Genomic DNA, 25,292 nt, shown 5'->3' with positions numbered 1-25,292 from the left:
AGTAGGTTAAATACAGGCTGAGGGCTAGAATATATACAGTAATGTGCTTCACAAGGAAGACAATGAACCTCCAGAACAGTCACAGCCCCTTGACTATCTTTAGGCTACATCTACCTAGTAGACATCTATATTAGCAAATTACACGGATCAGTCTGGTCCATTGGTGTTGAGGATCTGAACAAATTTCACATATTTCAGAGGGCATTTTATTCAGATTCACCCCAGCCTGTGTGTATGGCCCAAGGGCCTGATGAGCACTCATAACACATCAGATGCACTTCTGGCGCCCGTCTTCTGCTGTAGTGCCATCTGCATCCACTCTGCACACCACTGCTGAGTAAACTAAAATGTGGTGAGGATGATCTGGAGGTTCATTCCAAAAGCGTGGGCCTTGATCCACACCAAAACATGAATGTGGATGTGCCCATAGGGTGTCTGACAGAAAGGGAGCTGGTGTGACTATCCCAAGGCTGAGAGCTGGAGCCTGCTCTGCAGCATGCCATTCTAGCACTCTCCCCTCAAATCACCTTTCTGCTGGTGCCAAACCTCCACCCCTGAGAGTGCAACTCCACTTCTGCAAGGAGCTCTGCACTTCTTGATGCAGGCTCTCTTCGTTTTACTGCTCTCGTGCCTTCACTTGGCTCAGTCAGGTGTTTTACCACCTGCTCTTCGTTTGTCCAACACCAGAAAGGATGGTGATACTTGGCTAGCATTGTGACATTTGAACTCTTCTCTTGGTGTAAAGAAAAAGAATCGAGTCATTGTCATTAAACCTGAAATTGTCTAAAGCCTTGTGTTCTTTCCTTAGCCAAGGGCCTCAGTTATAATGAAACTGTGATAAATGTGTCTAAATTAAGCATGCATTGGGGATTAGACATGGGTAGAAATTGCTTGGCATTAAAATGACTGTGGAAAGACTTCTGTTTCACACATGTAAACAGTTTCTCAGCTAAAACTGGCTTTGTACAACTAGGGAGAAGCAAACAAGGATGCATTTATTCATGCAATTTATCTCTTCCATGGTATATGCCAAGGTCCCCAACCCAGTGTTTGCTTTGCTAATGGCCTCTCTACAGCAGTTCATTTACTTCCCTTATATGGCCTTTATATTCACTCCCTGAGCTGCTGCCATTCTGCATTCCCTCATGGAAGCTGTACACTGAATTCTGCATCTCTCCTGAAGCATCTTATCTTGCCAACTGTCTCTGAATGCCCCCGCAAGCTGGCTGCATGACTTAGTCACTTGGAGGGAAATAGGCTTTATTTTGCAATCCATTTTCTGTCAGAGAAGGAGTTCTGTTTTGATTAGAAACAAATTAAACACATTATGTGTGTAAGTTAACATCCAAATACTTCAATTTGTTCCTAATGTTTACAATTCAACATGCTTCAACTGTTGTCAACATTTGCTGCCCCTTTTAGGGAACATAGTGCTTAAAAGTGTTTTTACTGGGAAAGTTAGCCAAAATATTTCCATCCACATCTAGCCTGCCTGCCTGAAAGAAAAAAGAGGAGTTGTTACACAGTGTTTCAGGATCCACCTTCCATCTCTCTTGTAATCACAAAAGGAGAGAGCACTCCTCAGAGCAGAGTGATAAAAAAAGTCCCAGTCCCCAGTGTCTTGTCTATATTGAAAGAGCATCTGGTTTTAAAATTGGTTCTGACAGTCTGAAATTTAAGAGAATTTGCTCTTGTGAAAGCTTCAGAGTTTGTTGAGGGAACCTGAGCTGCAGATTCACCGCTGCTGGACTCTGTCAGACTGGATCAAACACCCATAAATATGCTGTCAGAAAACTACCCTGGCAAGAAGATGGCAAAATATGCCTATAGATTTTGCCATTTCTCTTCTCCCTGATCCATTGCTAAGCTGCTGTTACAGCTGGGGCCCTACAGACTCAATGGAGCTAATCAGCACAGCAGAATAAGAAGAGAAATTCCAGTCACTGTACCTAAATGAACCCCAGCTAATACATCATAGGCTCGGCCACAAACTCTCTCATTACAATATATCCTGTAAGACAGTCCACTGTCATATAAAATGCCATAGAGGAGTACATATGTTTCTGAAACCCAAGGAAAACAAAGTGGCTAGCTAGCCCCCATCTCATTCTTCAGCCTTTGACAAGAGAAACAAGATGTTTCTGTCTTGCAGGTCACCATCTGGTTTTCTCTTGTGTGGTCCACAGGAGTGTGATCATGCTGACATGGTTCCGAGCATCTTACAAAACTGGATCTTCAGGTCGTGTCTATACTTGATTTTAGATGAAAAAGAAAGGTATAGGCACAAAAATAGACTTGAGGCTATGTACTGGGAATAACATAAAGTCAACCCAATTATTCAAATAGTCACTAAAAACCAAACAGACAGGTACGGTTAGGGAAGTTATCTGATAATTAATACATATGTCTGGAAATATGTCCAATCCACAGCAGACAGAAAAAAATTAAGCAACTAAACAAGAAGGAAAAAGAGAACCCCAAGTCTTAACATCTCCATATTTCTCAGAGAATGGTAAGAAAACAATTTGAAGCCAATAGATCACAATATGTCCACATGGTGCCTCTGCCAAATCAAATGCATCACATATTTTCTACCATGGGAGGAACTACACTCCTGAGATTTTGGACTGTCACATCTGAAACTGAACCCTGGCCTAAAAACTTAGCTCTAAACAAAACAGCCTTTCTCCAGTCCCATTCCAGTACCACATTATGATTAGTGTTTGTTTTTATGGTAGTTCTTATGTGGTAGATTTTACAAATCCTACTACCCACAGCTGATGAACAGAACTTAACACATTTCTGAAGGACTGTTGTCTTACCAGATATAATGCTGTTGTTCCTCACAGCAGTCTTTTAATGTCTGGGCACATACAAATTACGTGTCTATGAAAAATAAAAAAGGGAAGCATCTTTTATTATTTGCCATAAACCCACCTTATGTTCTTTCATCCTTGCAAAGTTATTGCTTATCATCTATCATGTAAAAGCCACCAGGTGGTCTGCATTTTGAGAGGCTCTAAAATAGTAGCTGCAGAAAATCAAGCTACTGATTATCTCTTCTGTGTCCTGTTGCTGACAAGCCTGGTGGCTGTGGCAGAGGCCAAAGAGTTTTTATTCTGCACCAGCCCTGCAGCTGAGGGGACAAATGCCTGCTCTGCCGTCATTAACACTGCCAAGGTTTAGAGACAGAGCTCTGGGATGACAGGTCCCAGACCCATTCTCCTCCTTTGATGGGGGGTTGGCTAGTCCTACACAAATCAGAAAAAGCATGGATGATTCCAGGGCTAAATTTCTAAGCAGACTTAGAAAAGTAAGGAACGTCCGGATGATAGATGAGTGATTTCCCTGTAAGAAATGCTCATTTACCAGCAGTCGTTTTTCTGTGTATACAGAACCAATACAAATAATTTAATCGTGGCATCTTATTTACCAGGGGAGCATCTGTCTGTCTTCCCTAGATGCTGTTAAAATGTACAAAGTCCGGGTCTTGCCATCTTGTGCTCTTGCACTTCGTGGCATGCACTTTCGGAGAAATTAGATTGTTCAATGATGCATGCAACAGGAAGAAGATTTTTCTTTTTACTGTAAAGCCTCATTTAAGGATCGGCTTTGAGTTGAGAGCCATATTTTCAAAATAGGGCCAGAAGCCCTATTTTGAAGCCAAAATAGGGCCAGAAGCGCAGGGGCAGGGTCTGCGCAGGGTATGGGACTGCGGCTTGGACTGGAGGAGAGGGGGAAGCGGAGCTCTGCGCTGCTCGACAGTGACACTCGCTGGGAAGGGAGGGGAGGGCGGGCTGGGTCGGGCCTGGCCGGAGGATTCTGCACATCCCGATGCCCCTGGAAACCACACGGCTCCAATCCATGCCCCTTGGACAAGCGTTTAGTACGGGATGCATATAGAGAAGGGTGTGTCATAGAATCATAGAATCATAGAATCATAGAATCCTAGGGGTTGGAAGGGACCTCGAAAGATCATCTAGTCCAACCCCCCCTGCCAGAGCAGGGCCACCTAGAGTACATCGCGCAGGAACGTGTCCAAGCGGGTTTTGAATGTCTCCAGTGAAGGAGACTCCACAACCTCCCTGGGCAGCCTGTTCCAGGGCTCTGTCACCCTTACAGTAAAAAAATTTTTTCGAATATTCAACTTGAACCTCCTATGCTCCAATTTACACCCATTACCCCTTGTCCTATCACTGGTAATCACTGAGAAAAGCCTAACTCCATCTCCCTGACACTCGCTCCTTACATATTTGAAAACATTGATGAGGTCACCCCTCAGTCTCCTTTTCTCCAAACTAAAGAGACCCAGCTCCCTCAGCCTTTCCTCATAAGGGAGATGTTCCACTCCCTTAATCATCTTCGTAGCTCTGCGCTGGACTCTTTCAAGCACTTCCCTGTCCTTCTTGAACTGAGGGGCCCAGAACTGGACACAATACTCCAGGTGTGGCCTCACTAATGCAGAATAGAGGGGGAGGAGAACCTCTCTTGACCTACTAACCACACCCTTCCTAATGCACCCCAGGATGCCATTGGCCTTCTTGGCCACAAGGGCACATTGCTGGCTCATGGTCATTCTCTTGTCTACCAGGACCCCCAGGTCTCTTTCACCTACACTGCTCTCCAGCAGGTCAGCCCCCAACCTATACTGGGACATCGTGTTGTTCTTCCCCAAATGCAAAACTCTACACTTCCCCTTGTTGAACTTCATCATGTTTCTCTCTGCCCAACTCTCTAGCCTGTCTAAGTCTCTCTGAATGGCCGCACGGCCTTCCGGTGTGTCAGCCACTCCTCCCAGCTTAGTGTCATCAGCAAACTTGCTGAGGGTACACTCTATACCCTCATCCAAGTCGTTGATGAAGATATTGAACAACACCGGTCCCAGTACCGACCCCTGAGGGACTCCACTAGTCACACACCTCCAACCAGATTCTGCCCCATTGACTACAACTCTCTGACTCCTTCCTTTCAACCAGTTCCTGATCCACCTCACTACCTGATCACCAAACCCATACTTGGTCAACTTATCTACAAGGATGCTGTGAGAGACGGTGCGGGAAAAGTGTGGGCTGAGAGCGGAGCTTGTTGCTGTTATCCACAACATTTGTGCTATTCGTAAACCACGGCCTTGAGGTTCATGAGGTTGCATTTGCAGAGCATGCAAGGGTGACTTTTGTGGCAGTCTGCATGTAATGTGTGTGTCTGTGTGAATGGGATGCAAGGCAGCACCGTGTCCCTCCCCCCGGCCTTTTGGCACAGAACTGGAGCTGAGCTGCCTCTCCCCCTGAGCTCCAGCAACCATTTGCATCTAGGTCACCGTATTAGATCATATTCCCAAGGATGAGGCTGATGATTTCTGTGGTTTTTAGAACTGAAATCTGGAAATCCTCTTGCTGGGGGCAAAGGCCAGTTCATTTTACAAGTGGAAGCTCATTTCCTCTCCATGATACCCTGAGGTATTTATATTTATATATAAAAAGCGCCTATCACCATATTGATAAACATTCTGTGGAACCACTCTGACAGCAGAGGTAAGAACAGGAGTCAGTCAGCTTGTTAGTGCCTGAGCACCTCTGTCTCCAACCAATTTTTTTTAAAAAAGCCACAAGACTTTGCTGTGAATTTGACTTTCCATTCTGTGAAGCTGCAACCTCTGAAAACTCTCACAATTCATTCATGGACAAAATGTAACAGTCCCTGAGAGCTGAAACCCAAACAGTACTCATTTTTTGTGTACCAGCTTCCAAAACATAGGAGATGTTCTCAGCAGGAGAAGATCCAAGCTTATTTTTTGGTAAAACTCTCTAAAAGGCTTTCCAATAAAAAATCCAGTACATACGTATTTATAGCACTTATATACCTGTTTGTGGATGCATTTATGTAATAAATGTATCTACCTATATGACCACAGGGAGTACCTAAGACACAGACTGGACTGTAGAGCCCAGGCCACCTGTCTACATTAATCTTTGGCTTTGGCACATGTTATCCTTCCAAATTTAGCTGTTCTTCCTATGTTGTCCAAATGCATCATTTCTTGTTGCCTCCAAAACCTGCATGTTCTAGAAAGAGCTCTTAACTGCATGTAAAAGGGTTCTCTCTATATTATGTTGTAGCAAAATAACCTAGTCGTAGATTATGCTTTGGCAATATAACTAAATATTTCAATATTCCTTTTCTCAATAAAAAAGCTAATTAGTAAGGTTGTTACAGTTGCCACTTATAAGGGGAAAGACAGTAATTCCATTAATGTGCTCACAGGAACTCCATTTAAACCTTTACAGGAACCTCTTAACCTTTACAAGAATATTATCATTTCAATAATTAATTGCTTTTTGCCATTTAATTTGCAGTTTACTATTTTCAAGGGAAATTACCCATTAAACTGAGGACTCTTTTTTCTTTTTTAAAAAAATAATCTTGCATTCAAATATACACCATAAGCTGTCCTTAGAGAAGCTACATATTTGCTAAGCCACTTTCACATTTGAGAAGAGAGGACTCTAGTAGCTCAGCATATTAAAGAAAAGCCCATCACTTGGGCCTTTAACTATCTGAGGAAAATGAGGTAGAGTGAAGCTGATAGGGGGGGTATTCATTCTTAACGTCTTCCTCAAAACTCCGGAAGGCAATGCATCCTTCCTTTCTGATGGATTCAGTGAGTGTTCTTCCCTTTTTCTTCGTACCCATTTTGTTTCTTCAGCTGAAGTTAATTTATGCTGCAGTACTCATCCAGGAGTGCTTCCATTAGCTTCAGGCTGAAAAAAAAAAAAAGATAGGAAATTTGGCTCAATCTTGTAAAACACAGAAACTCTGGCCATGAATCACCAAGGACTTAAGCACATCTTCAAGCCAATGCCTGACTCTTTGATGAAGGGAGTTCAACACACATATTGCTGCTCATGCTCAGATCTCTATTAGAACAACAATTCATTTTGATAAATCAAACACAAGCCAATATCCCTGTGGTGGTGTGCTGGCACAATATCCTCACTGCTGATAACAGAAAGTGTGTCCAAATCTCATCATGCTAAAAGAAAATGGGATTAATATTGGTATCTGAGAAGGTGAGTAATGCATTCCGAATAGGCCTATCTCTGATAAAGTGAAATACATACCTGTAAGAGATGGATTTGTATGGGAAGATGGAGAGGAGGTGACAAATGAATAAAGAAAGGAAACACAGGAAAAAACAGAAGCTGTAGGTGCAAACTAGACTGCACCATTGATTTATGAATTAAAATCTAAAAGCTTTTTCTGATTCAGATTCAAAAATTAAACTAGCCCTTGGGCACTTCTTCCTTTGCAACTGGCAGGTCCATGATACATCACCCAAAGTATCTGGATGATATGTCATATGCCTGTGGGCACCAAGTGGATCATTTTACTGAGAAAATATGACATTTTGTAATTCTAAAAGAGAACATGCTGCAGGTTTTAACCCCTCCCCATGGGTATAAGGAGAGTCTGGCATTCAAACACAGTATTTCATTTCTGCAGCACTGAATCTGGAGCATCCTCTGAGCATTATTTGCAGAGAAGTCAAAAGCCACAGATGGGGGGGAGGGTTGGAAATTAAGTGTCTAACCAATGAACCATCATGTAACTTTTCTACACAGCCAGTGGAGAGGACTAGGAAGGAATCTTAGGGTAAATTGCCTTCTGAAAGCACAGATTTTTTTATTCCTCTGATGAGAGTTTTAGCTGTGGACTTCACCTCTGACTTTTAGATGGCAGAAGACTGGTGAGATGTAACCCACCACAAGTATGTAATTGTGTCTTCAAGTCTTGAGGTATCCATGCCAAAGAGAATGAGAAGATATTCAGGTCACTTAATATTCAGAGCTCTTTACATCAGCAGTGCATCAACAACCACACATATCAATAAAGCAGCAAAACAGTTTGTTTTTTGACTAGTAAAAGGAAAACCTAGCTCCATGCTAGCATGGGCGTTTCTTGTCATAAGCTTTCCATAGTGAAGCACAAATATTGCTTGAAGACAGTCTGCTAATTTCTGCCAGTTAGCACTGCAGTCTGCCATCAGGTTAAGACACCTGATGCTTCTCTTTAAGATGTTACTGGGCCTATATTGTTAAGGCTCAGGACTTTATTGCATAAAAGGCCATGTACAGAGCAAAAGTACTAAGAAGCCACTAATCATCCAAATTAACATTAAAATATCCTTTCAAAACCTCCAGTCTGGCAGATCACTCGACAAGGCATTTGCTTTTTGAAAGGCATGTGTTTTGCAAGCAAAACAATGTTTCAAGGTGTCATTGTTTAAGGGAAGTGGGGAGTGATGAGTGATGTGTAAACAGACTGATGATATTCTGAGGAGAGATCTACCTGCACGGACAAGAAAGCCCCTGCTATTTTGCATGCAAAAGGCAGCTTGGGGCCTATTCTGGGGAACTTGATAGTCTCTTGTAATTAATACTGTAATTGGAGGTTGCTGGGAATGCTCCTTGAGTTCCTCCCAAGAAATGTGAGTGCTTCACAAGGCTGGTGATACCGTGCTGTACACCAGCTGAACCAACCCACTCGGCTGCAGGAGATGCTGACACAGAACTTCTATGCTGGCAAAACCTTCCCCTGAGCAGCGAAAGGCTCAATACCTTTTCCTCCCAGTGCAATCAGAATGACATCACTGCCATCCAGCAACCTGAGAGCTGTGTCACCCAGGGTGGCAAGGCTGAGCTGCCCTCCCTCTGCTTCCGAGAGCAGGCAGCCCATCACCATGCTGCCTCCTGCCCGGCCTACACCCAGCAGGCCCAGGACAGACCAAGCCACTACCACTCTTCCCCTTCTTGACAGAGCTGCCCATACTCATGCCAGGCTCACTATTACAGATTGCAAATGGGGCATAATTATATGCACCAGAGATGACAAAGTTTAGAAAAAAAATTTGCTTCCTACAACTTCTGCCGTGCTCTATGCATAGAATTATTGGCTTGTGGTGCACTGCTCATGGGGATGCCAGCCCTTTAACATTGCCATGAAGGCAGAAATGATCACCAGAGGGGATGGCAGGTAATTTTAGCAAGAAACTACATAGATAGTTCTTCTGAAGAAGACAAATTATTTGCAACTCATCTGCAATGACTGCAACCAGTGTCAGCTGTTAAGTAATATGTTATTTTTATCCACTGCAGCTCTCCAGCATCACTGAGGATGATGGCATCTCTCCAAGGTTTGAAAAGGCTGCATGAGCTGACACAAAAAGATTAATAGTTGAGGCAAGCTCGGGGGGCACTTCTGAGTCAGCTTTACAGAAGGAATCAAATCCAGACATACCAGGTAGCTCCACATTGGGGTTGCTGAGATGTTTTTGTGCTTCCATCCTGATAGATGACAGAGTGTTACTTATCCTGGCATTTTTGAGGCCTTTATTTTTAGCAATAAAATTCCACCCCAAACAGAATTGCTATGAGCACTAAGAAAATGTGATTGACACCTGTAAATGTAAAATTAGGTTGTTGCTGTATGAAAACTGTTGTGTTTGTCAACATTTTTATGTGACTTGCACTAGTACGATTGCAAAGGTGCAGTTTCACAAGATGATGGCTGTTGTGGTGACGTTTCCCCACTTTTCTTCCCTTGCCACACCACTGCTTTTCCCCTCAAGAGTTCCATCATGCTTCCAGATTCACTTTTGCTTGAGAAAATTGTTACCTGACATTTAAAAGGGAAGTCCTATCCCTCAGGTGTCTCTTGACACTCACTCTTGTCCCTCCTGTACCAATATGAACACTTGTGCAGGATTTGCTGGGTTGGCAACGTGAGAAATCTATCAGTGTCCAGTTCTGGGCCCCTCAGTTCGGGAAGGAGATTGAGGTGCTGGAGCAGATCCAGAGAAGAGCAAGGAGGCTGTGAAAGGATCCAGCACAAGTCCTGTGAGGAAGGGCTGAGGGAGCTGGGGCTTTTCAGTCTGGAGAAGAGGAGGCTCAGGGGAGACCTCATCACTCTCTACAACTCCCTGAAAGGAGGGGGGAGGTCAGTCTCTTCTCCCATCAGTAGGACAAGAGGGCATGGACTTAAGCTCTGCATGGGGAGGTTTAGGTTGGATATTAGGAAGAAATTATTTACAAAGAGAGTGATCAGGCATTGGAATGGGCTGCCCAGGGGGGTGGTGGATTCTCTGTCCCTGGAGGTTTTTAAAAAGATACTGAATGTGGCACTTAGTGCCATGGTCTGGTAATCATGGTGGCAGTGGATTAGGGGCTGGACTTAATGATCTCAGAGGTCCTTTCCAACCTGGCTGATTCTGTGATTTTTATGCAACTACATGTCAGATTAAGTATAGCAGCTATTAACTCCAAGGACTGTACTTTGAATAGTGACCATAGTTAGGGAATTGGCTGGAGCTGAGAGAAACCAGTCATACTACCCTGCTCCCACAGCAGAAGTGCATCAGGTGGTAGATGTGAAAAGAAGAGCAAAAGGTACACAGCAAATTTAAGAGGAAGCATTGGAAAAAACCCTAGACTTCAAAACAGAAACCAGACAATAAATGCAATAGAGAAAATGAAATGAAAATGCTGCAAAAACACACTTCATTATACATTTTATTACTGTGGGGTTTTTTATGCATCTCTTGTTCTGCCAAAAAAAAAATAATAGTATCTGGGAATCCTTTATGACTCCTGAATGACAACAATATATGTTACACTTACCACTTGTCTCCAGTGACTTGATCTGCAAACACAAAGCAAGCATCATGGTTGGGTTCTGGAGGGGGGAAAATAAATTAAAAATTGCCTAAGCTGTGCAAGTATTTCAGTGATAGAAAAGTGATGGTTCATTACTAGCTGGGGGGCTTTAAGGCAGCAGTCTGCATTTCCATCAATGGATCACATCACTGGAAACATGCCAGAAAAATTAATGCAAGAAAAAAAACAAGAGATTCGACTGAGAGCCCTAAGTCATGGACATTTGATGCACTGGTCTGGATTAAAACACAACAGTTGGAGGAGCTGTTGAAAAAGGGAACCCTGCCAACTTTGTTGCAATTGTGGTTTATGTTCAAACTTGTGTTACTGCTGTACTTACTCAAAAGGCATTTTTTCTAATGCCATCATTTCCATGATTTATTGCATTTACCTTTGGCTTCCTGTGATCCATGTCACAGCTATGTCATGATCCCATAGGTGGCCTTGTGAGAAGGCACTGTCCAGTAACACAGGTATCATTCTCTAGAATTTCTTTGCTAGACACTGACCTCAGCTGAGATCAGAACGTAGTACAGGGTTTGGTTACTTTGCCTGATGGTGCATAGTTGTATTTTTTTGTTCAGATGTCTGGGTAGAACAGAACACATTACAGTTCCTTCTTGTCAGCAGGACATAGACAGCCATTGATGAAGAGAAAGGACAGCAGGTGTAGCACCATTAGCATTATATCATGTGTGACTCATGTCTTGCTTCTCCTTTTTTTTTTTTTTTGTAAAAATATTCCCTTTCATTTCTATTTTCTTTCTCTCAGTGATCTCCTACATTGCAGATCCCATGGCCATACCAAAAGGCATATGCAAAGATAAGCTTTACCCTTGAGACCCAGAGACACAGTGTTACAGAGGTGATGAAGCTCATCAGCCACAAGCAGATACCAGTTTCCCTGGCTCCTCCAGCTAAGTCATTCATTTCTTCTTTTCTAGGCCAAATTTGGACCCTCACTGAAGTGAGTGACAGCACCATTAGTCATGGTGCTGACCTTGACAGGGATGTGGCTATGTAGTTTAGATAACCATTTCTTTAGAGAAGTCCTGTATTCTTCACAGTTCTAGAGCCAAATATACTTAGACCAAACCCTATTAGTTTTGCTGACACAGTACTTCCCTTGAAATCAATGGCTGGTTTGTTTTTTTTTTTTTTAACAGGAGATGAGCAGGAAGATTTCATGGGTTTGGTATGCATTAAAGTGCATACTGTACTGCTAGTGTTATCTTTTTGGAGAGTTATAAAAACCAGGAGTTTTACAGCTCCTCAACCAGGCAGCTGATTCAGCATCACATACATTATAGTCACTGCTGCTGACTGTGAGGCATGATAATAAATCCTCAAGTGAGCTAGCATGAACTAACCCAAAACTTCAGAACTGCACATTCTTCTGGAGCTTCAAGGGACACAGACAGGATTCACTACACGAGTACAGGTTGCTGTCATGGTGACCTTTGGCTAAATCACTTGTGGAGCTTTTGAAAAACTGTCAGCTCAAGGAACAGGCTGATTTGCTGTGGTGTAAAGTATCTACAGTATTAACCTTTCAGAAAATAAACCACCAAGAAATTCAATTCTAATTAATCTAAAGACACAGAACATTTTCCTGTGCTCCTGCATGTAAGCTGGATTTTCTAGCCCAATCACAGCACAAAGTTCCATCAAAATGCTGGACAAGCAGATGAATAGTTCCATGGCAGAGAGCAAATGAAGAACATAGGGCAGTGATGGATTTCTTTTGGGGTGTGTTGTGTGCAGTCAAGAATCTGGCAGAGCTGAGTTCCACCCTTTGTATCTTCTCTAGTGGCTGCAACAGAAGAAGCTATTCTTACTTTCACAGGCTTGGGGTAGTTGAGCAGCAAGTTATTACAGCCACCTTCCTGCAGATGCTCTTTGCTGCATCTGACAGCACGGGGTCTACAAACTGTGTGTGACAGCATTGTCAAATTCTTTTAATCTATTACACTGTAAGAAAATAAAATTAATTATGAGCATTTATTATATGACCTTCCACCTCCCTAACGCCATAATCTTTCCTGTTCCTGTGTCTTCTGTGCATCAACCTTCCTTCCTTCCTTCCTTCCTTCCTTCCTTCCTTCCTTCCTTCCTTCCTTCCTTCCTCCTTCCTTCCTTCCTTCCTTCCTTCCTTCCTTCCTTCCTTCCTTCCTTCCTTCCTTCCTTCCTTCCTTCCTTCCTTCCTTCCTTCCTTCCTTCCTTCCTTCCTTCCTTCCTTCCTTCCTTCCTTCCTTCCTTCCTTCCTTCCTTCCTTCCTTCCTTCCTTCCTTCCTTCCTTCCTTCCTTCCTTCCTTCCTTCCTTCCTTCCTTCCTTCCTTCCTTCCTTCCTTCCCTCCCTCCCTCCCTCCCTCCCTCCCTCCCTCCCTCCCTCCTTTCCTTCTCCTTTTCTCCTTTCCTCCCTTCTTCTTTTACTTCCTCCCTCCCTCCTCCATTTCCTTCATTTTTTTCTTTCCTTCCTCCTTCAACACATCATTTGCCTGTGGTGACACCCACAGCAAGGGCTATTCCCCATTCTCTGTATTTAAGGAAGCATTCCCTTTATGTCCTGCTCTGTCACACCTCTTTTGTACCAGGACAGGAAAATACTAGGTCCAGCCATTTCTCTGACCCCATTCAACCTCTTAATCCACTGGAATTTTATTCTTACCCTTTTGAGGAATGGAATCAAGTGACTACTACAAACCTTTTTGTCTTTGACTTCAAAAAGTACGTGTACCTCTGAGCATTTGAAAGTACAATGACCTTGGTAGCTTGGGCTCTGTAGACAGCAGGTGTCATTCCACAGACCAGACACACCTTGTCCTGCAGGCTAAACTGTGGTCCTGTATGTAGTGCACCAAATGAGTGTTTTGTGAACATTTTCACCAGTTGCATAATAGTTCTTTGGCTGTCTCTTCCTGGAAAATTAAAGCAAACCAACCAAAACAAACAAACAAAAACATAAAAGCCCCAAAACCACCAAAAAACCCAAAACAAATCCCAAAGCCCTCAACATAATGAGGAACTGAGTTAAGACAATCAACAGAAAACACCACATGCCAGACATTCCTTTGCTGACACCTGTAGTTTTGTTTTGGTAAGGGAACTGATGCTTGACTAAATTAGACACAGTACACAAACTCTTCCACTGATACACAGACACTGATATCTGAAATCAAAGCCCTTTCTGACAGACACAGATCACGAATTCCCAATTGTTTTTTCCATCAGTGTACATCCAGTTGACTTAACAGGACACTGTTAGCTGGTAGACAAGCAAACTAGTAAGAATGCCATGTCATACCCACCTTTGTGACACACTCAAGCCATAGCAGAGCAGCTGAGTTTTATACTGTGATCTCACTGCATGATCACAATTGCATTTCTGTTTAAAAAAATCTGTCTGGGTAGAAAATCTAGCCAGCAAATCTGTATCAGAAAAAGAGAGGTGTTTGGGGGTTTTTTTGTTTTTGTTTGTTTGTTTGGTTGGTTTGTTTTGGTTTTGGGGTTTTTTTGTTTTGTTTTTGGTTTTTGGTTTTTTTGGGGTTTTTTGTTTGGGGTTTTTTTGGGTTTTTTTGTTTGTTTGTTTTGTTTGGGTTTGTTTGTTTGTTTGGGGGTTTTTTGTGTCTAACATTCCTAAAAGAAGAAGAAAAGATAAACCCTGGTGCCCTCATAAAAACACTCCTTCAGTTGCAGAAGATTAAGAAGTGCTCCCCTGATTATTTCATCTCATTTTTCTGGCAGAACACATGCACAATACACACATGCTGTTTCAAAATCCTATCTGTTCCTGCCAGCCAATGTGTAATGTTAGTTAGAAGCATTCTGGCTCAAGAAGCACATTCTTGAAAAAATGCACACCCAACAAGGAGGCATCTGAAAGCAGAAATGAATGCTTCAAAAGAAAATGCATGTACCAACTGATAGAGGAAAAACTCTGTGGCTCCTTGTATGTTTGAGGTATAACTTGCTGGAGGAGACTTGGCAATGGTTGTGACTTATCTGACATTTGTGGCTCAGATGTTGAAGTCTTTCTGACTTCAAGGTAAGCCCTCACTCCATCAACTCATCCAACAGGATAATAGCATTTGAAACTTTCAAACTGCTAACAACATCAAACTTATATTTAGGAGAGGATCTTTCTAATAATAGGATTTTCTTGCCATGCTTAAATACTAATTGCACCCACCTGTGATGGCTGCATGCTGTGTTATCTCTTTTGACTTGGCGAACGGAGATCATGGCTCCTAAAAGTTTAGTCAGAAAGACATCGAGGAGGAGATAACATCAGTGAAAAAGGGTGGAGGAATAGAAAGGAGGAAGGGAAACAGAGGTGTCTGGAAATACTTAAAGAACCTGCTTTATGACTAGCCAGGAGCAGAAACAAGGCACTTCACAAGCTTTTCAGAAAAGCTGGACTTTCACATAGAGCATACATGAGAGGAAGCAAACAAACAAACAAATAAAAGTTGAAAAATATCCTATAATTGTCCTTGTCATGTTAGACTTCAGGACAGGGGGCTCTGGTCATATAATTTTTCTTGAGACAAATGACTCGAAGAAAAGTTAATTAGAACACTCAGAACAGTGATTCACGTACGGTACAAAGGCAAAAGCTACAAAATTTCTTCTCAGTCTTTTTTTTTTTCAGGAAGAGCCTTCATTAGAGCAACACGAAATCCCCTGAGAAATTACTCTATCAGATGAGCCTTTGCTTTTGATCCATCAGACACACAGAAGCAGACTTTGAATTGCATCTGCAGGGCACTGTTGTTTTCTGAGCTAACACCCTGGGGGGACACTTGCCTTCTGAAACAACAGCTGTGTGCTGTACATAGCCATCTTCTTCCCATGGCATCTTACCTCTGTTTCTGTTGCCTTCTGGAAAAGCTGAGGGGAATCCATTTGTCTTTTGCCCACTGGAAAAGCTGAGGGGAATCCCTCCGTTTCACCTCAGAGCCTGCCAGGGGAGGTATCATGGCTGGGGAACAGGAGCAGGCTGCTGAGATGGGCACCTGGGCTTGTTTGCCTCCATTCCACCAGAGCAGCAGCTCCCCAGGTCTCTGGCCAGCCTGGTGGGAATCTCTGGGGAGCCGAGGCCATAGTGGGGTTGTCTGGAGGGCGAAGGCCATGGTGGGGCTGTCTGCGGATCAAGTCCATGGTGGAGCTGTCTGGGGAGCTGAGGCCATGGTGGAGCTGTCTGGGGAGCTGAGGCCATGGTGGGGCTGTCTGGGGGGTCAAATCCATGGTGGGGCTGTCTGGGGGGTCAAGTCCATGGTGGGGCTGTCTGGGGAGCCGAGGCCATGGTGGGGCTTTCTGGGGAGATCAAAGGCCATGGTGGGGCTTTCTGGGGAGATCAAAGGCCATGGTGGGGCTGTCTGGGGAGCTGAGGCCATGGTGGGGCTGTCTGGAGGGCCAAGGCCATGGTGGGTGAGAGGGTTTCCCCCCATCCCTGCTGACACAGCCATGGAGCTGCTCCGGAGGTGCAAGGAGAAGAACTTGGGCGTAAAACCTCCGCGTCAGGACACGAAGAGCTGAAAGTGCTTGGTTTCACACGCTTTTGCTGACATTGCAACTCACTTCTGTGATAAAATGTCAGCTTATTTTTCCTGCCTCAGTTATTCTCATAACTAAAGCACTTATTTAATGAAAGGAACACCTCAGGGAAAGACCTCCCTTCCTTAACACAGCCCCAAATTTCCCAATTATTCCTGGGAGCACAATCTGTACCTCCCAACACACGCCCAAGCCTCACACCCAGCTGCCGTAGGTCTCGGCTCCTGGGCCGGCCCGGAACCAAAGCCCGGGGCTCGCGTTTCCGCCGGAGCCCGAACGCCACCGCGCCGCTGGGGAGGGCCGCAGCCATGGCCGACACCGCCGCTCCGCCGCCGGCCGCCGCTCCCGCCTCGGGCCTCCCGGCTGCCCCCGGCAGCAACCCCCTGTCCCGCAAGCTCAACAAGATCCTGGAGACGCGGCTGGACAATGACAAGGTGGGGCGGGAGGCGGCCGGGGGCTTGGGGGGAGCAGGGGCCAGGGCCGGCCCGGCGGGGAGCGCCCTGCGGCGAAGCGGCCGGATGAGCCGTCAGGGGCTGCGAGCCCCCGATAGGCTCCGGGAGTGGGAAGCGAGCCCTGTCATCCCCTCAGTTCCGCTGCGGAGTCGCAAGCTGACGTTTGCAGTCTTAAGTGAAGATAACAATTAATTTTTCCTTCTCCAGGGACATGCCGCGCACCTGTTCGTTCCCTTCAGGTCGCAGGGAGGTTTGTGTTATTTAGCTCGAAGGACACCTCTCGGGGGTTTTCTGATATAAGTGTTTTATAGCTGGGGATAGGTGATGCTTTAACCCAATGTCATGTTACTGATTGAAGCTGTTTTAAAATACGAGGTCTAGTTGGATGTTGTCCAAACCCAAGGAAGGCTCAGCCGTTATTTAAGTTCTTTAGCACCTGGTCTGGAGTGTGTTTTAGCAATTTTTGTCCCTAAAACCACGTAGTACTTAGGTTTGTTTTTTCCTAAAACCATCAGCTTGCGATGGTTGCAGACTGTAACTTGCTTCTTTTTAATTGTGTGCAAAGGTAAGGTCTCCTTTTTATTTCCTAGGAAATGCTGGAAGCACTCAAGGCTCTCTCGACCTTTTTTGTTGAGAACAGTTTGCGCACCCGAAGAAACCTCCGTGGAGACATCGAACGACGAAGCTTAGCCATAAATGAAGAGTTTGTCCACATATTCAAGCAAGTTAAAGAGGTAATGTTTTCAGAGTTTGACTAGCTGGAGTCAAGAGTACTCCTATGTAATTTGGAGTTTTAAAAAAGAAGGAATAATTAAGAGAGATTTTGGCTTTTCAGGACAAAAATGCTTCACAGGACAAATTTTTCAGCATGTATTCAATTTGATGAAAATCCTGCACAGAGAGGAATGGTGTTACAAACAGATAGAAATACCAAGTGAATATTGTTCTTTAGAGGTGCATTCTCTCCATTGATATACAGGGACCCTAGAGCAACTGTGTTCCTTGTAACTTGGGCATATCATTTCAGTGGGATGAAGCTGGGTCTGGTGTTTCTGCCTCTAAACACAGTCACTGTTATTTGAACTTATTTAGGAGCTTGAGAGTATAAATGAAGATGTGCAAGCAATGAGCAGCAGCTGTGAAGATATGTCCAGTCGTCTGAAGGTAATATATAAATAGATGTGCTTTGTGTGTTTTTCCTTTTGAGGTGCCACTGTTTTCCTTTAAAAGGATAAATAATTATTTTGGAGGATTAACAGTGACACTAAGATGTTTGCATAGTATGCATATTATGTTACCTTAGGGTATTACAATCTTTTGTTACTTTTCAAAGCATTGAGATAGTTTTAATTTCTTTCAAGTTTGAGAATATCAGTGCCATACCCATTTGTGAGAGAAAATACTAGGTTTTATGTGTGTTAGATTAAAGGGTTAATTACATTTGTGTATTTCTGTTTAGAATTTGTGCCTTTTGCATTGAGCACATCTCTTAAGTTCTGTTTTCATATAAATACTTCACAGAATAGTAGAATGCACTGGGCTGGAAGGGGCCTTTGAAGGTCATTTAATCCACCCCCCCCCCCTGGAGTGAGCAGGGCCATCTTTAAGTAGATCAGATTGCTCAGAGCCCCATCAAGTCTGGCCTTGAATGTCTCCAGGGGTGGGGGGCTTTACCACCCCTCTGGGCAACCTAATCCAGCGTTTCACCACCCTCATAGTAAAGAACTTCTTCATAATATCCAATCTAAATCTACCCTGCTTTAGTTTAAGACCACTGCCCCTCATCCTGTCACTCTATGCTCTTGCAAAGTTTCTCCCCAGCTTTCCTGCAGGCCCCCTTCAGGAACTGGAAGGTTGTTAAAACTTCTCCCCAGAGCCTTCTCTCCAGGCTGAACAATCCCAACTCTCTCAGCCCATCTTTATAGGTGAGGTGCTCCAGTCCTCTGATCATTTTTATGGCCCTCCTCTGGACTCACTCCAACAGATCCACATCCCCTCTTGTGTTGAGAGCTCTAGAGCTGGACACTGGGTCCTCTGGGTGAGGTCTCAAAAGGAGAATAGAGAGGCAGAATTATCTCTCTTGATCTGCTGGCCATGTTCCTTTGAAGCAATACTTCCAAGTGTTTTCCTAACAAAGTATCCTGGAATCGAAAGAGGGAGGCAGACCTAGTGTGCTACCTTCATTCTTTTGGTTTTGTTTCATAATATTGTCTTGAAAAGCTGATACACAACTAAACCTATTGTATTTCATATTAATCCCAAATCCATAATGTTCCAGGAGGGGGTAAAATAAAGTTGTGTTTTATAATGCAGCATATAATCTAGGCTTGGGTTTAGTGTACAAGCTCAATACAGTGATGAGTTTAAAAGGTTTATGGATATTGAAGTGGAAATGTTTTGCCAAACCAAATCTGCTTTGACTATAGCACATCTGTTATAACCCCTGAATGAGAATTCTGCACTAAAAACAATCCTGTGAAAACAGTCTCTTTTTTACCTTCCTAATGTGTGTGTGGGGATTTTAGATGTCCCCCTGCTTATATGAATAGGTTTCGTAGTCGTTGTATGTCATTCCCATAAGAATGCTTGTGGTTTGATGAACTCATTTCAAAAGGTGTGAGAGCACAGTGCAGTGCACTGCAGTACTTCAGTTTCAGTTTTGGAAGGCAATGGGTAATGCACCTCAGGGGTCTCAGATCTCTTTGAACGCTGCTAATGTGGATGTATTCCCTAGTGCAGTTCAGAACTGTTTGATTGAACTCTTGGATGTGAAAATGAATCAAGTGTCCGTGCAGATTTTTGCTCTTTTCTGCCTTTAGACCATGAAGTGTAACTGTTCTCTGTGATACTTTTTTTTTTCCCCAGACTAGAGCCACCCTGCAGTGATTTCTTTTTCTATTAAAATTGGTAGATAGTTTTGTTCTGTGCCCCACAGGAGGTTTCCTCTAGAGCCTTGTAGAACTTGTAACTTGTCTCAATTCTACCCATGTTTTCTTTGTCTGTATGAACATAAGTTATTAAGTCCATGGACTAGCAGTCAGCTGTCAAATACTCTGGTGTTTTATCTGTAATAATAGGACATGAAGACTTGCAAGCTTGTGCTCAAGCTGAATAAGAAGACAAAAATGAACTGAGAGTAGAACAAATAGAAGATATAAAGAGGAGTATCAATAGCATATGAGAAGTTTGCTAAGATAACAGTGCATTAAGGGAGCAGAAGAAATGCAAGAAAGGGACTGTGTATTGATAAACTACAAAGCTTTTTCTGTTTTTATTTTGTAAGGTTATAATACCTTCCATTCCTGATGACTAGATACTGTCAGGATGTGATTTCAGGACACTGACTTGATAAATGCAGAGGCTGAAAAGGAGAGAAGGAAGCAAGTACTGCAATGGACTAAAGTGCAGTTAAAGGATAATGAATGTTTTAATTAGTATACTGTGATGGGGAGGAAGAGAAAAATATTTCTGTTTTGGATCTTCAAGGAACATCAAATATCAGCTTTCTGATTTTCCAGGCATGTTGGACTCCTTTCTCCTGGTTACCAGGTTTTACTTAGATGTGAGCTCGTGTTACATACATACAATAGTAACAGAATCTGGCATGTATTTAAACGAAACTTGCTTTCTCATATATCTAGTTAAATTCAGAAAAAAACTGCTTTTCCTTCTTTTCTGCTGTTAACATTCTTCTTGGCAATTGGTACTTCTGTCCAGAAGGTATTGGAAGAGAAGCAAATTTCTTCTTTTTGGTTTATTAATATCTGCAATTCTGAAGGGGGGGGGGGGGATCAGGACTTAGTATATTGCCATACTGAAAAATTTGGGTCCAGTTCTTTGTTGTAACAGTCTTTTTTTTTTTTTTCTAGGCTGAAGCACTGAAAAATCAATTCTATTTAAAAAAGTTTAAAGCACAAATATATTAAAAATCTAAATACTATTATTTATATAAGAAACCTTAAATTATTTTGGAACTAGTAAATCTTCAGTAAATTCTAATGTTTTTTAATAAAATTTCCATGCTAGTCTATAATAATTTACTTTAGAAAATTCAAAAACTGGCACTTCAGTGATGCCTGCTGTCTACATTCACGAAACAGCCCAGGCTCCTGAAGGTGTACTTGAGTTGCTGCAGTCCTTGTTACAACTTCTGAGGTGTTCCTGTACCTCACCTGGTCTTTTGTTGTAGCTAATGTAGTGTGACAGATAGGCTGAAATGAATTGGTATCCATATCTACTTGAATTAGACATCTCAAAGGTTTCAAGACTGGCATCTTCATTTTCCAAACACTGTAATTTAGACCTATTACAGTCCTGAAATTATTAATGCAGAATACCCTTACAGCTCTTTCCAACTCTTTGCCTGCAATATTATTCCATACTAAATGCATTTAGATTTCAGGTTGTGTTGTTTTTGTTTGTTTTTTTTTTCTAAATTCTTTTTCTTTCCTGCCTAAATGATCACTGGTGGTATCCAGTGGTAAACCAACTATTTTGGATGCCTTTTGCCTTCAGGTTGAATTGTGAACTTCAGAACTCTTTAACTTCAGTTTCAGCAATCCTTTTAGTCATGCAGCTGCTGTCTGTAGCAGAATGGTTTTTGCATGGATTCCCTTGCAGTGTCATCACTGAACATTTAGTGCTGTGATGAAGTTCTTAAATGCTTTGCACTTGCTTCTTTACTCCCCTGTAAACCGCTTGGACTGCAGAGCTTAACTTGTTAACAAATACTTTTCTTTTCCTCCCCATCTGTAAAATGTGCAACTGTATTCAAATTGTCCAGAATGGATGGATGAGTACTGGTACAGGATCTTTAAAATTTTGTTACAGGAAACAATTTGCAGTCTGTGGTCAATCAAAAAAAATCAGAACTATTTATAATGTTTTCCCTTACATTCAGTAATGTTGTCACTAAAATTAACTGTGTGTAAATTCAGGTGTATATAAAGGTGAAAATATAAGTTGATAAGTTTATTAATTTTTTTTCACGTCTGAAAAAAAGAGGTAATGACTTCAAGAAGTCCTTTTGTTTCAAGGAGTACTCTTTAAATTTCTCATAGATGGTTTCAAAACTATTACATGTTCTAAAGGTTTGTGTAATACATTTGATATGTTTGTTTATCATATGCTTAACCATTCTAATTGTTTTCTAGGCAGCAAAGGAACAAACCCAGGACTTGATAGTTAAAACCACAAAACTCCAGGCAGAAAAGTATGTATTACTTACTCATTTCTTGAAGGCATGGCAGTACTGATGGATTTTTTCTTTCTAATCTATCTGCTACTCTTATTATTTAATAATGACTTCAGGGGGTTTTGTATTTGTCCTTTTTTTTTTTTTTAACACTATCTATGTTTCTAGCACAACTGGGAAAAAAATCCTGAACTCTTAGTTAATTACTAGAGGATACAAAAAGGTAAGAATGTGTGTTAAGACTTGTCATTAAAATTGACCTTCTAGGGAAAAGAATGAGTTGTAGTGGTAGCATGCTGAATATGGATGTGCTTTACCTAGTGTCAGTTGACACAGTAAGTTCTGTTGTTCTGTAACAGTTGTGGACCTTCTCAGTGTCTCATCACTTTCACAGGCTTCGTGTTGTTAATCTTTCATATCCAGTGGAACTGGTGCCTTGTTCAGAGACTGTAGGTAGGAACAGAAAGCTGGCTTATAACCTGCTCTGCCATGTTTAAAGCTAACTATGAAATATGTAAGTGCTGTTTAATAAGCCAGGCATAGACCACTTTTCCCCTTGGTTCTTCAATCTCTTGTGGAAGAAGATATTTGTATTTTGCTCTTTGCAGTAGTTTTATTCATGGGAAAGGGATAATAGCCTATGACAAATCAAGTAATCTTTTTTATGTCTGGGGCATCTGTTTTTAACAGCTTTAGCCTTTGACAGTATTGCAGAATGAATCTCCTTGCTTTTCAAGCTTTTTTTCCTGACAATTATATACAGTTCACTGGAGATTAGAAAGAATTATTTCTAGTCATCAGTTTCCAGTTAAAAATATGACTTTGGATATCTCTGTGGTTTTGAAATCTGTAGATTCATGTTGTGAACTGAAGCAGGAAGTGGATTATGTCCTGTGAGGATGTGAATGTGAGGTTAAAGTGCGTATTTTAAAAGTTGAATGTAGAAAAACTGCATAAAATACAATACTGGTTGATAGAAAATGAAGGGTTTAGTGAAGTCACTGTTTAAGTAAGTGAGCAGAAGTCAAATTGTAGAAAATTTGGTAATTTAAATACAGATATATGAAGTAGTAGGAGAGAAGTGGTTGCCTTTTTTGTAGTCTGAAGAAAAGGAAAGCTGCTTTGATTTCTTGTTCTGAAGCAGAGTAGAAGATATGAAGACCAATCCCAAATGATGTATGTCTAATTGGCCTTAAATTCCATTAAAGGAGATTATGCAGACTGTACATTAGTACTTCTACAATATAGTCCTTACTCACACAATAGTTTACTGAAAAGACTTTCTGCTAATTCCTTTAAGAGACAGAACATCCCCCTAGTGAGGAGGAAAAAAGGTCTGGGAAGAAGCCTGCCCTTCTCAGGGTCTGTGTGACCTCAGAGTGCACACATGGACAAAATATCTATTTTGAAAGGCTGTTCTGTAAGTAGTCATGAAGTACCTGCTAGCAGAAGTAAAACAATATTTGTGATCTTGCTGTATGATGCTTATGGAAGAATTCTACTGCCATTTATTAAGAAAATTAACACTCTGGCTAAACTCATGAAAAATGTAAACAGATTTTTAAATTTTTTTTTCCTGTGTGGGGCATGGGAGTCACCTTTTGTCTCATTAAATGACTTTCTTCTAATGCATCACTTTGGTCAGCATCAGGAATGAGAGGAGGCCTTTGCTACTAAATGTCAGGGGTTTCTTGGAAAGCTGAAATCTTGCCAGCAGTAAGACACAATGCCAGTTTCTTTAATGTAAGACATTTCTGAGCCAATGAAGGAGTAAATAGTGAAACTGGGAGAACATGGCTTCTCTGTCTTCTGAGATGTCCTAAAATGCTGATTGAAGCAGAGATGAAAGCTGGACCCATTCAAAAAGAAGGCAACTGAAACAATGACTGTAAAGCAAGGGCAGTCAGTCTAGAATAAGGCAGTAATTGTTGAGCATAACAAGATTTTTAGAGTTCTTCCTATAAAAAGATGTCTCTCTCATAATGAAAGGCAGAAGCCATCTTGAGATTTCATCAGTTCCAATTTCTGTTTATGCTCTGTGGTTCTACCAGCTGTTTTATTCTGTGATAGGCTTTTCACAAGAAAATATGAGTGAGGTAGAATTTTCTCAAAGTTTAGGATGAGAGGAATTTCAGAATATAGTAGGATTCTCTGTGTAATTTTACTTTTTGTAATGGAGGTAATATTACATTCTGTCATTTTGCTGAACCAGTTGTTTACATTGTCTTTAAGGGAAGTTATCTTGACTCTGACCTTCTCCCTGAGTACTCCATTAAGTCCTGTTCTCATGGGTTTTAGCCATTGGTAAAAAGTAAATGCACAAATTATTTTGTTTTGCAGAAAATGATTTGCTGCACTAGCTATTGGTCAAAAAAGCATCTCCTGTTATTTTTAGCTATTATGCCTAGCATTTGTCTGATTTGCTATAGCTGACCATTTTCTTGTAGAAGGAAAATTATGGTTTCATTCAGTGTTCTAAAACTTAAGGAAGACAGCTTTCAGATGCATGACATACAATTATGGTAATTAGGAACCTATAGTTTTGAAATATTTAATATTTGTATTTAGAATTTGAGGGAAAATAGCTTGCTGTTTTCACTTGGAGAATATGAGGATAGAATGTTATTTAGGCAAATAGTTGAGTATTTCACAGCTTTTTATTTACTTCCCTTCATTTTCTAATAGATGTTACCTCTGGTGTTGAAAAATGTCTAATTGTCTTTCTATAATAGTTTTAAAACAGTTTTTAGTAAATGGCAGATGATACCTTTGGCTTAGGTAAACCATCTTCATGTCTGGTCAGTTCTTGTGAAAAGTTAATTTTCTCAAAAAATGTTACAATTAGTATCAATTTTAAAGTAAACTGCAGTTAAAAGTAGAAAAACATTCAATCCTAAACCAGAGAAAGGTAAGTCAATAGTATTGTACTACTAAGTTGTAATGCTAATTATAAAATGAAATAAGAGCAGTTATGTGAGTGGATGTGTGTGCTCAGGGACATCACAGAAAATAGGCCTACAGAAATAGAAAATTGGTGAGAGTCAAAAGTAGTTCTGTGGACGTAAAGACCACCTTACTCTGAAAATTATGAAAAAATGGAAATAGAAATAGCTGGGACAGCTATTTTGAGTCGTTACAGTTTCAGAGCTTTAACTGAGCTTAACACTTGAACACCCTTACATGTCTTGTTTTGCTAATTTCTTTTCATTGTGTTCTTAAACAGTAAAATGTGTGCTTTGATGTCAGAATCATTATAAAAAGTTGATTCTGAAGAGTCAGTTTCTGTAGTACTGGGATTTTTTCACTTTTAAAAATAGTTAAATCTGGTTCACAAACATATTTTGGAATGCAGCACTCTGTACTTCAGTTTATTTTAGTTTA

General features: G+C 41.7%; 1 protein-coding gene across 2 annotated transcripts in view; it reads left to right on the top strand.

The window, feature by feature from the left end:
* Window positions 1-16,545: 16,545 nt before the first annotated feature.
* The window catches only part of COG6 (component of oligomeric golgi complex 6), a 55,091-nt gene continuing 46,344 nt past the window's right edge, over window positions 16,546-25,292 (top strand). The window contains exons 1-4 of one of the 2 annotated variants that reach the window (XM_030468137.1): window positions 16,546-16,699; window positions 17,308-17,451; window positions 17,810-17,881; window positions 21,871-21,929. In XM_030468137.1, coding sequence (XP_030323997.1) covers window positions 16,574-16,699; window positions 17,308-17,451; window positions 17,810-17,881; window positions 21,871-21,929 — 401 coding nt within the window. In that variant the 5' untranslated portion in view covers window positions 16,546-16,573. The remainder of the gene's footprint in view (window positions 16,700-17,307; window positions 17,452-17,809; window positions 17,882-21,870; window positions 21,930-25,292) is intronic. The other variant, XM_030468145.1, reaches the window with a different exon arrangement.

This window comes from Calypte anna, chromosome 1, assembly GCF_003957555.1.
Source record: "Calypte anna isolate BGI_N300 chromosome 1, bCalAnn1_v1.p, whole genome shotgun sequence".
In the NCBI taxonomy this organism is placed as follows: domain Eukaryota; kingdom Metazoa; phylum Chordata; class Aves; order Apodiformes; family Trochilidae; genus Calypte; species Calypte anna.
Note: the sequence above shows the minus strand (reverse complement) of the source record. Positions and strands in the feature narration are given on the sequence as shown.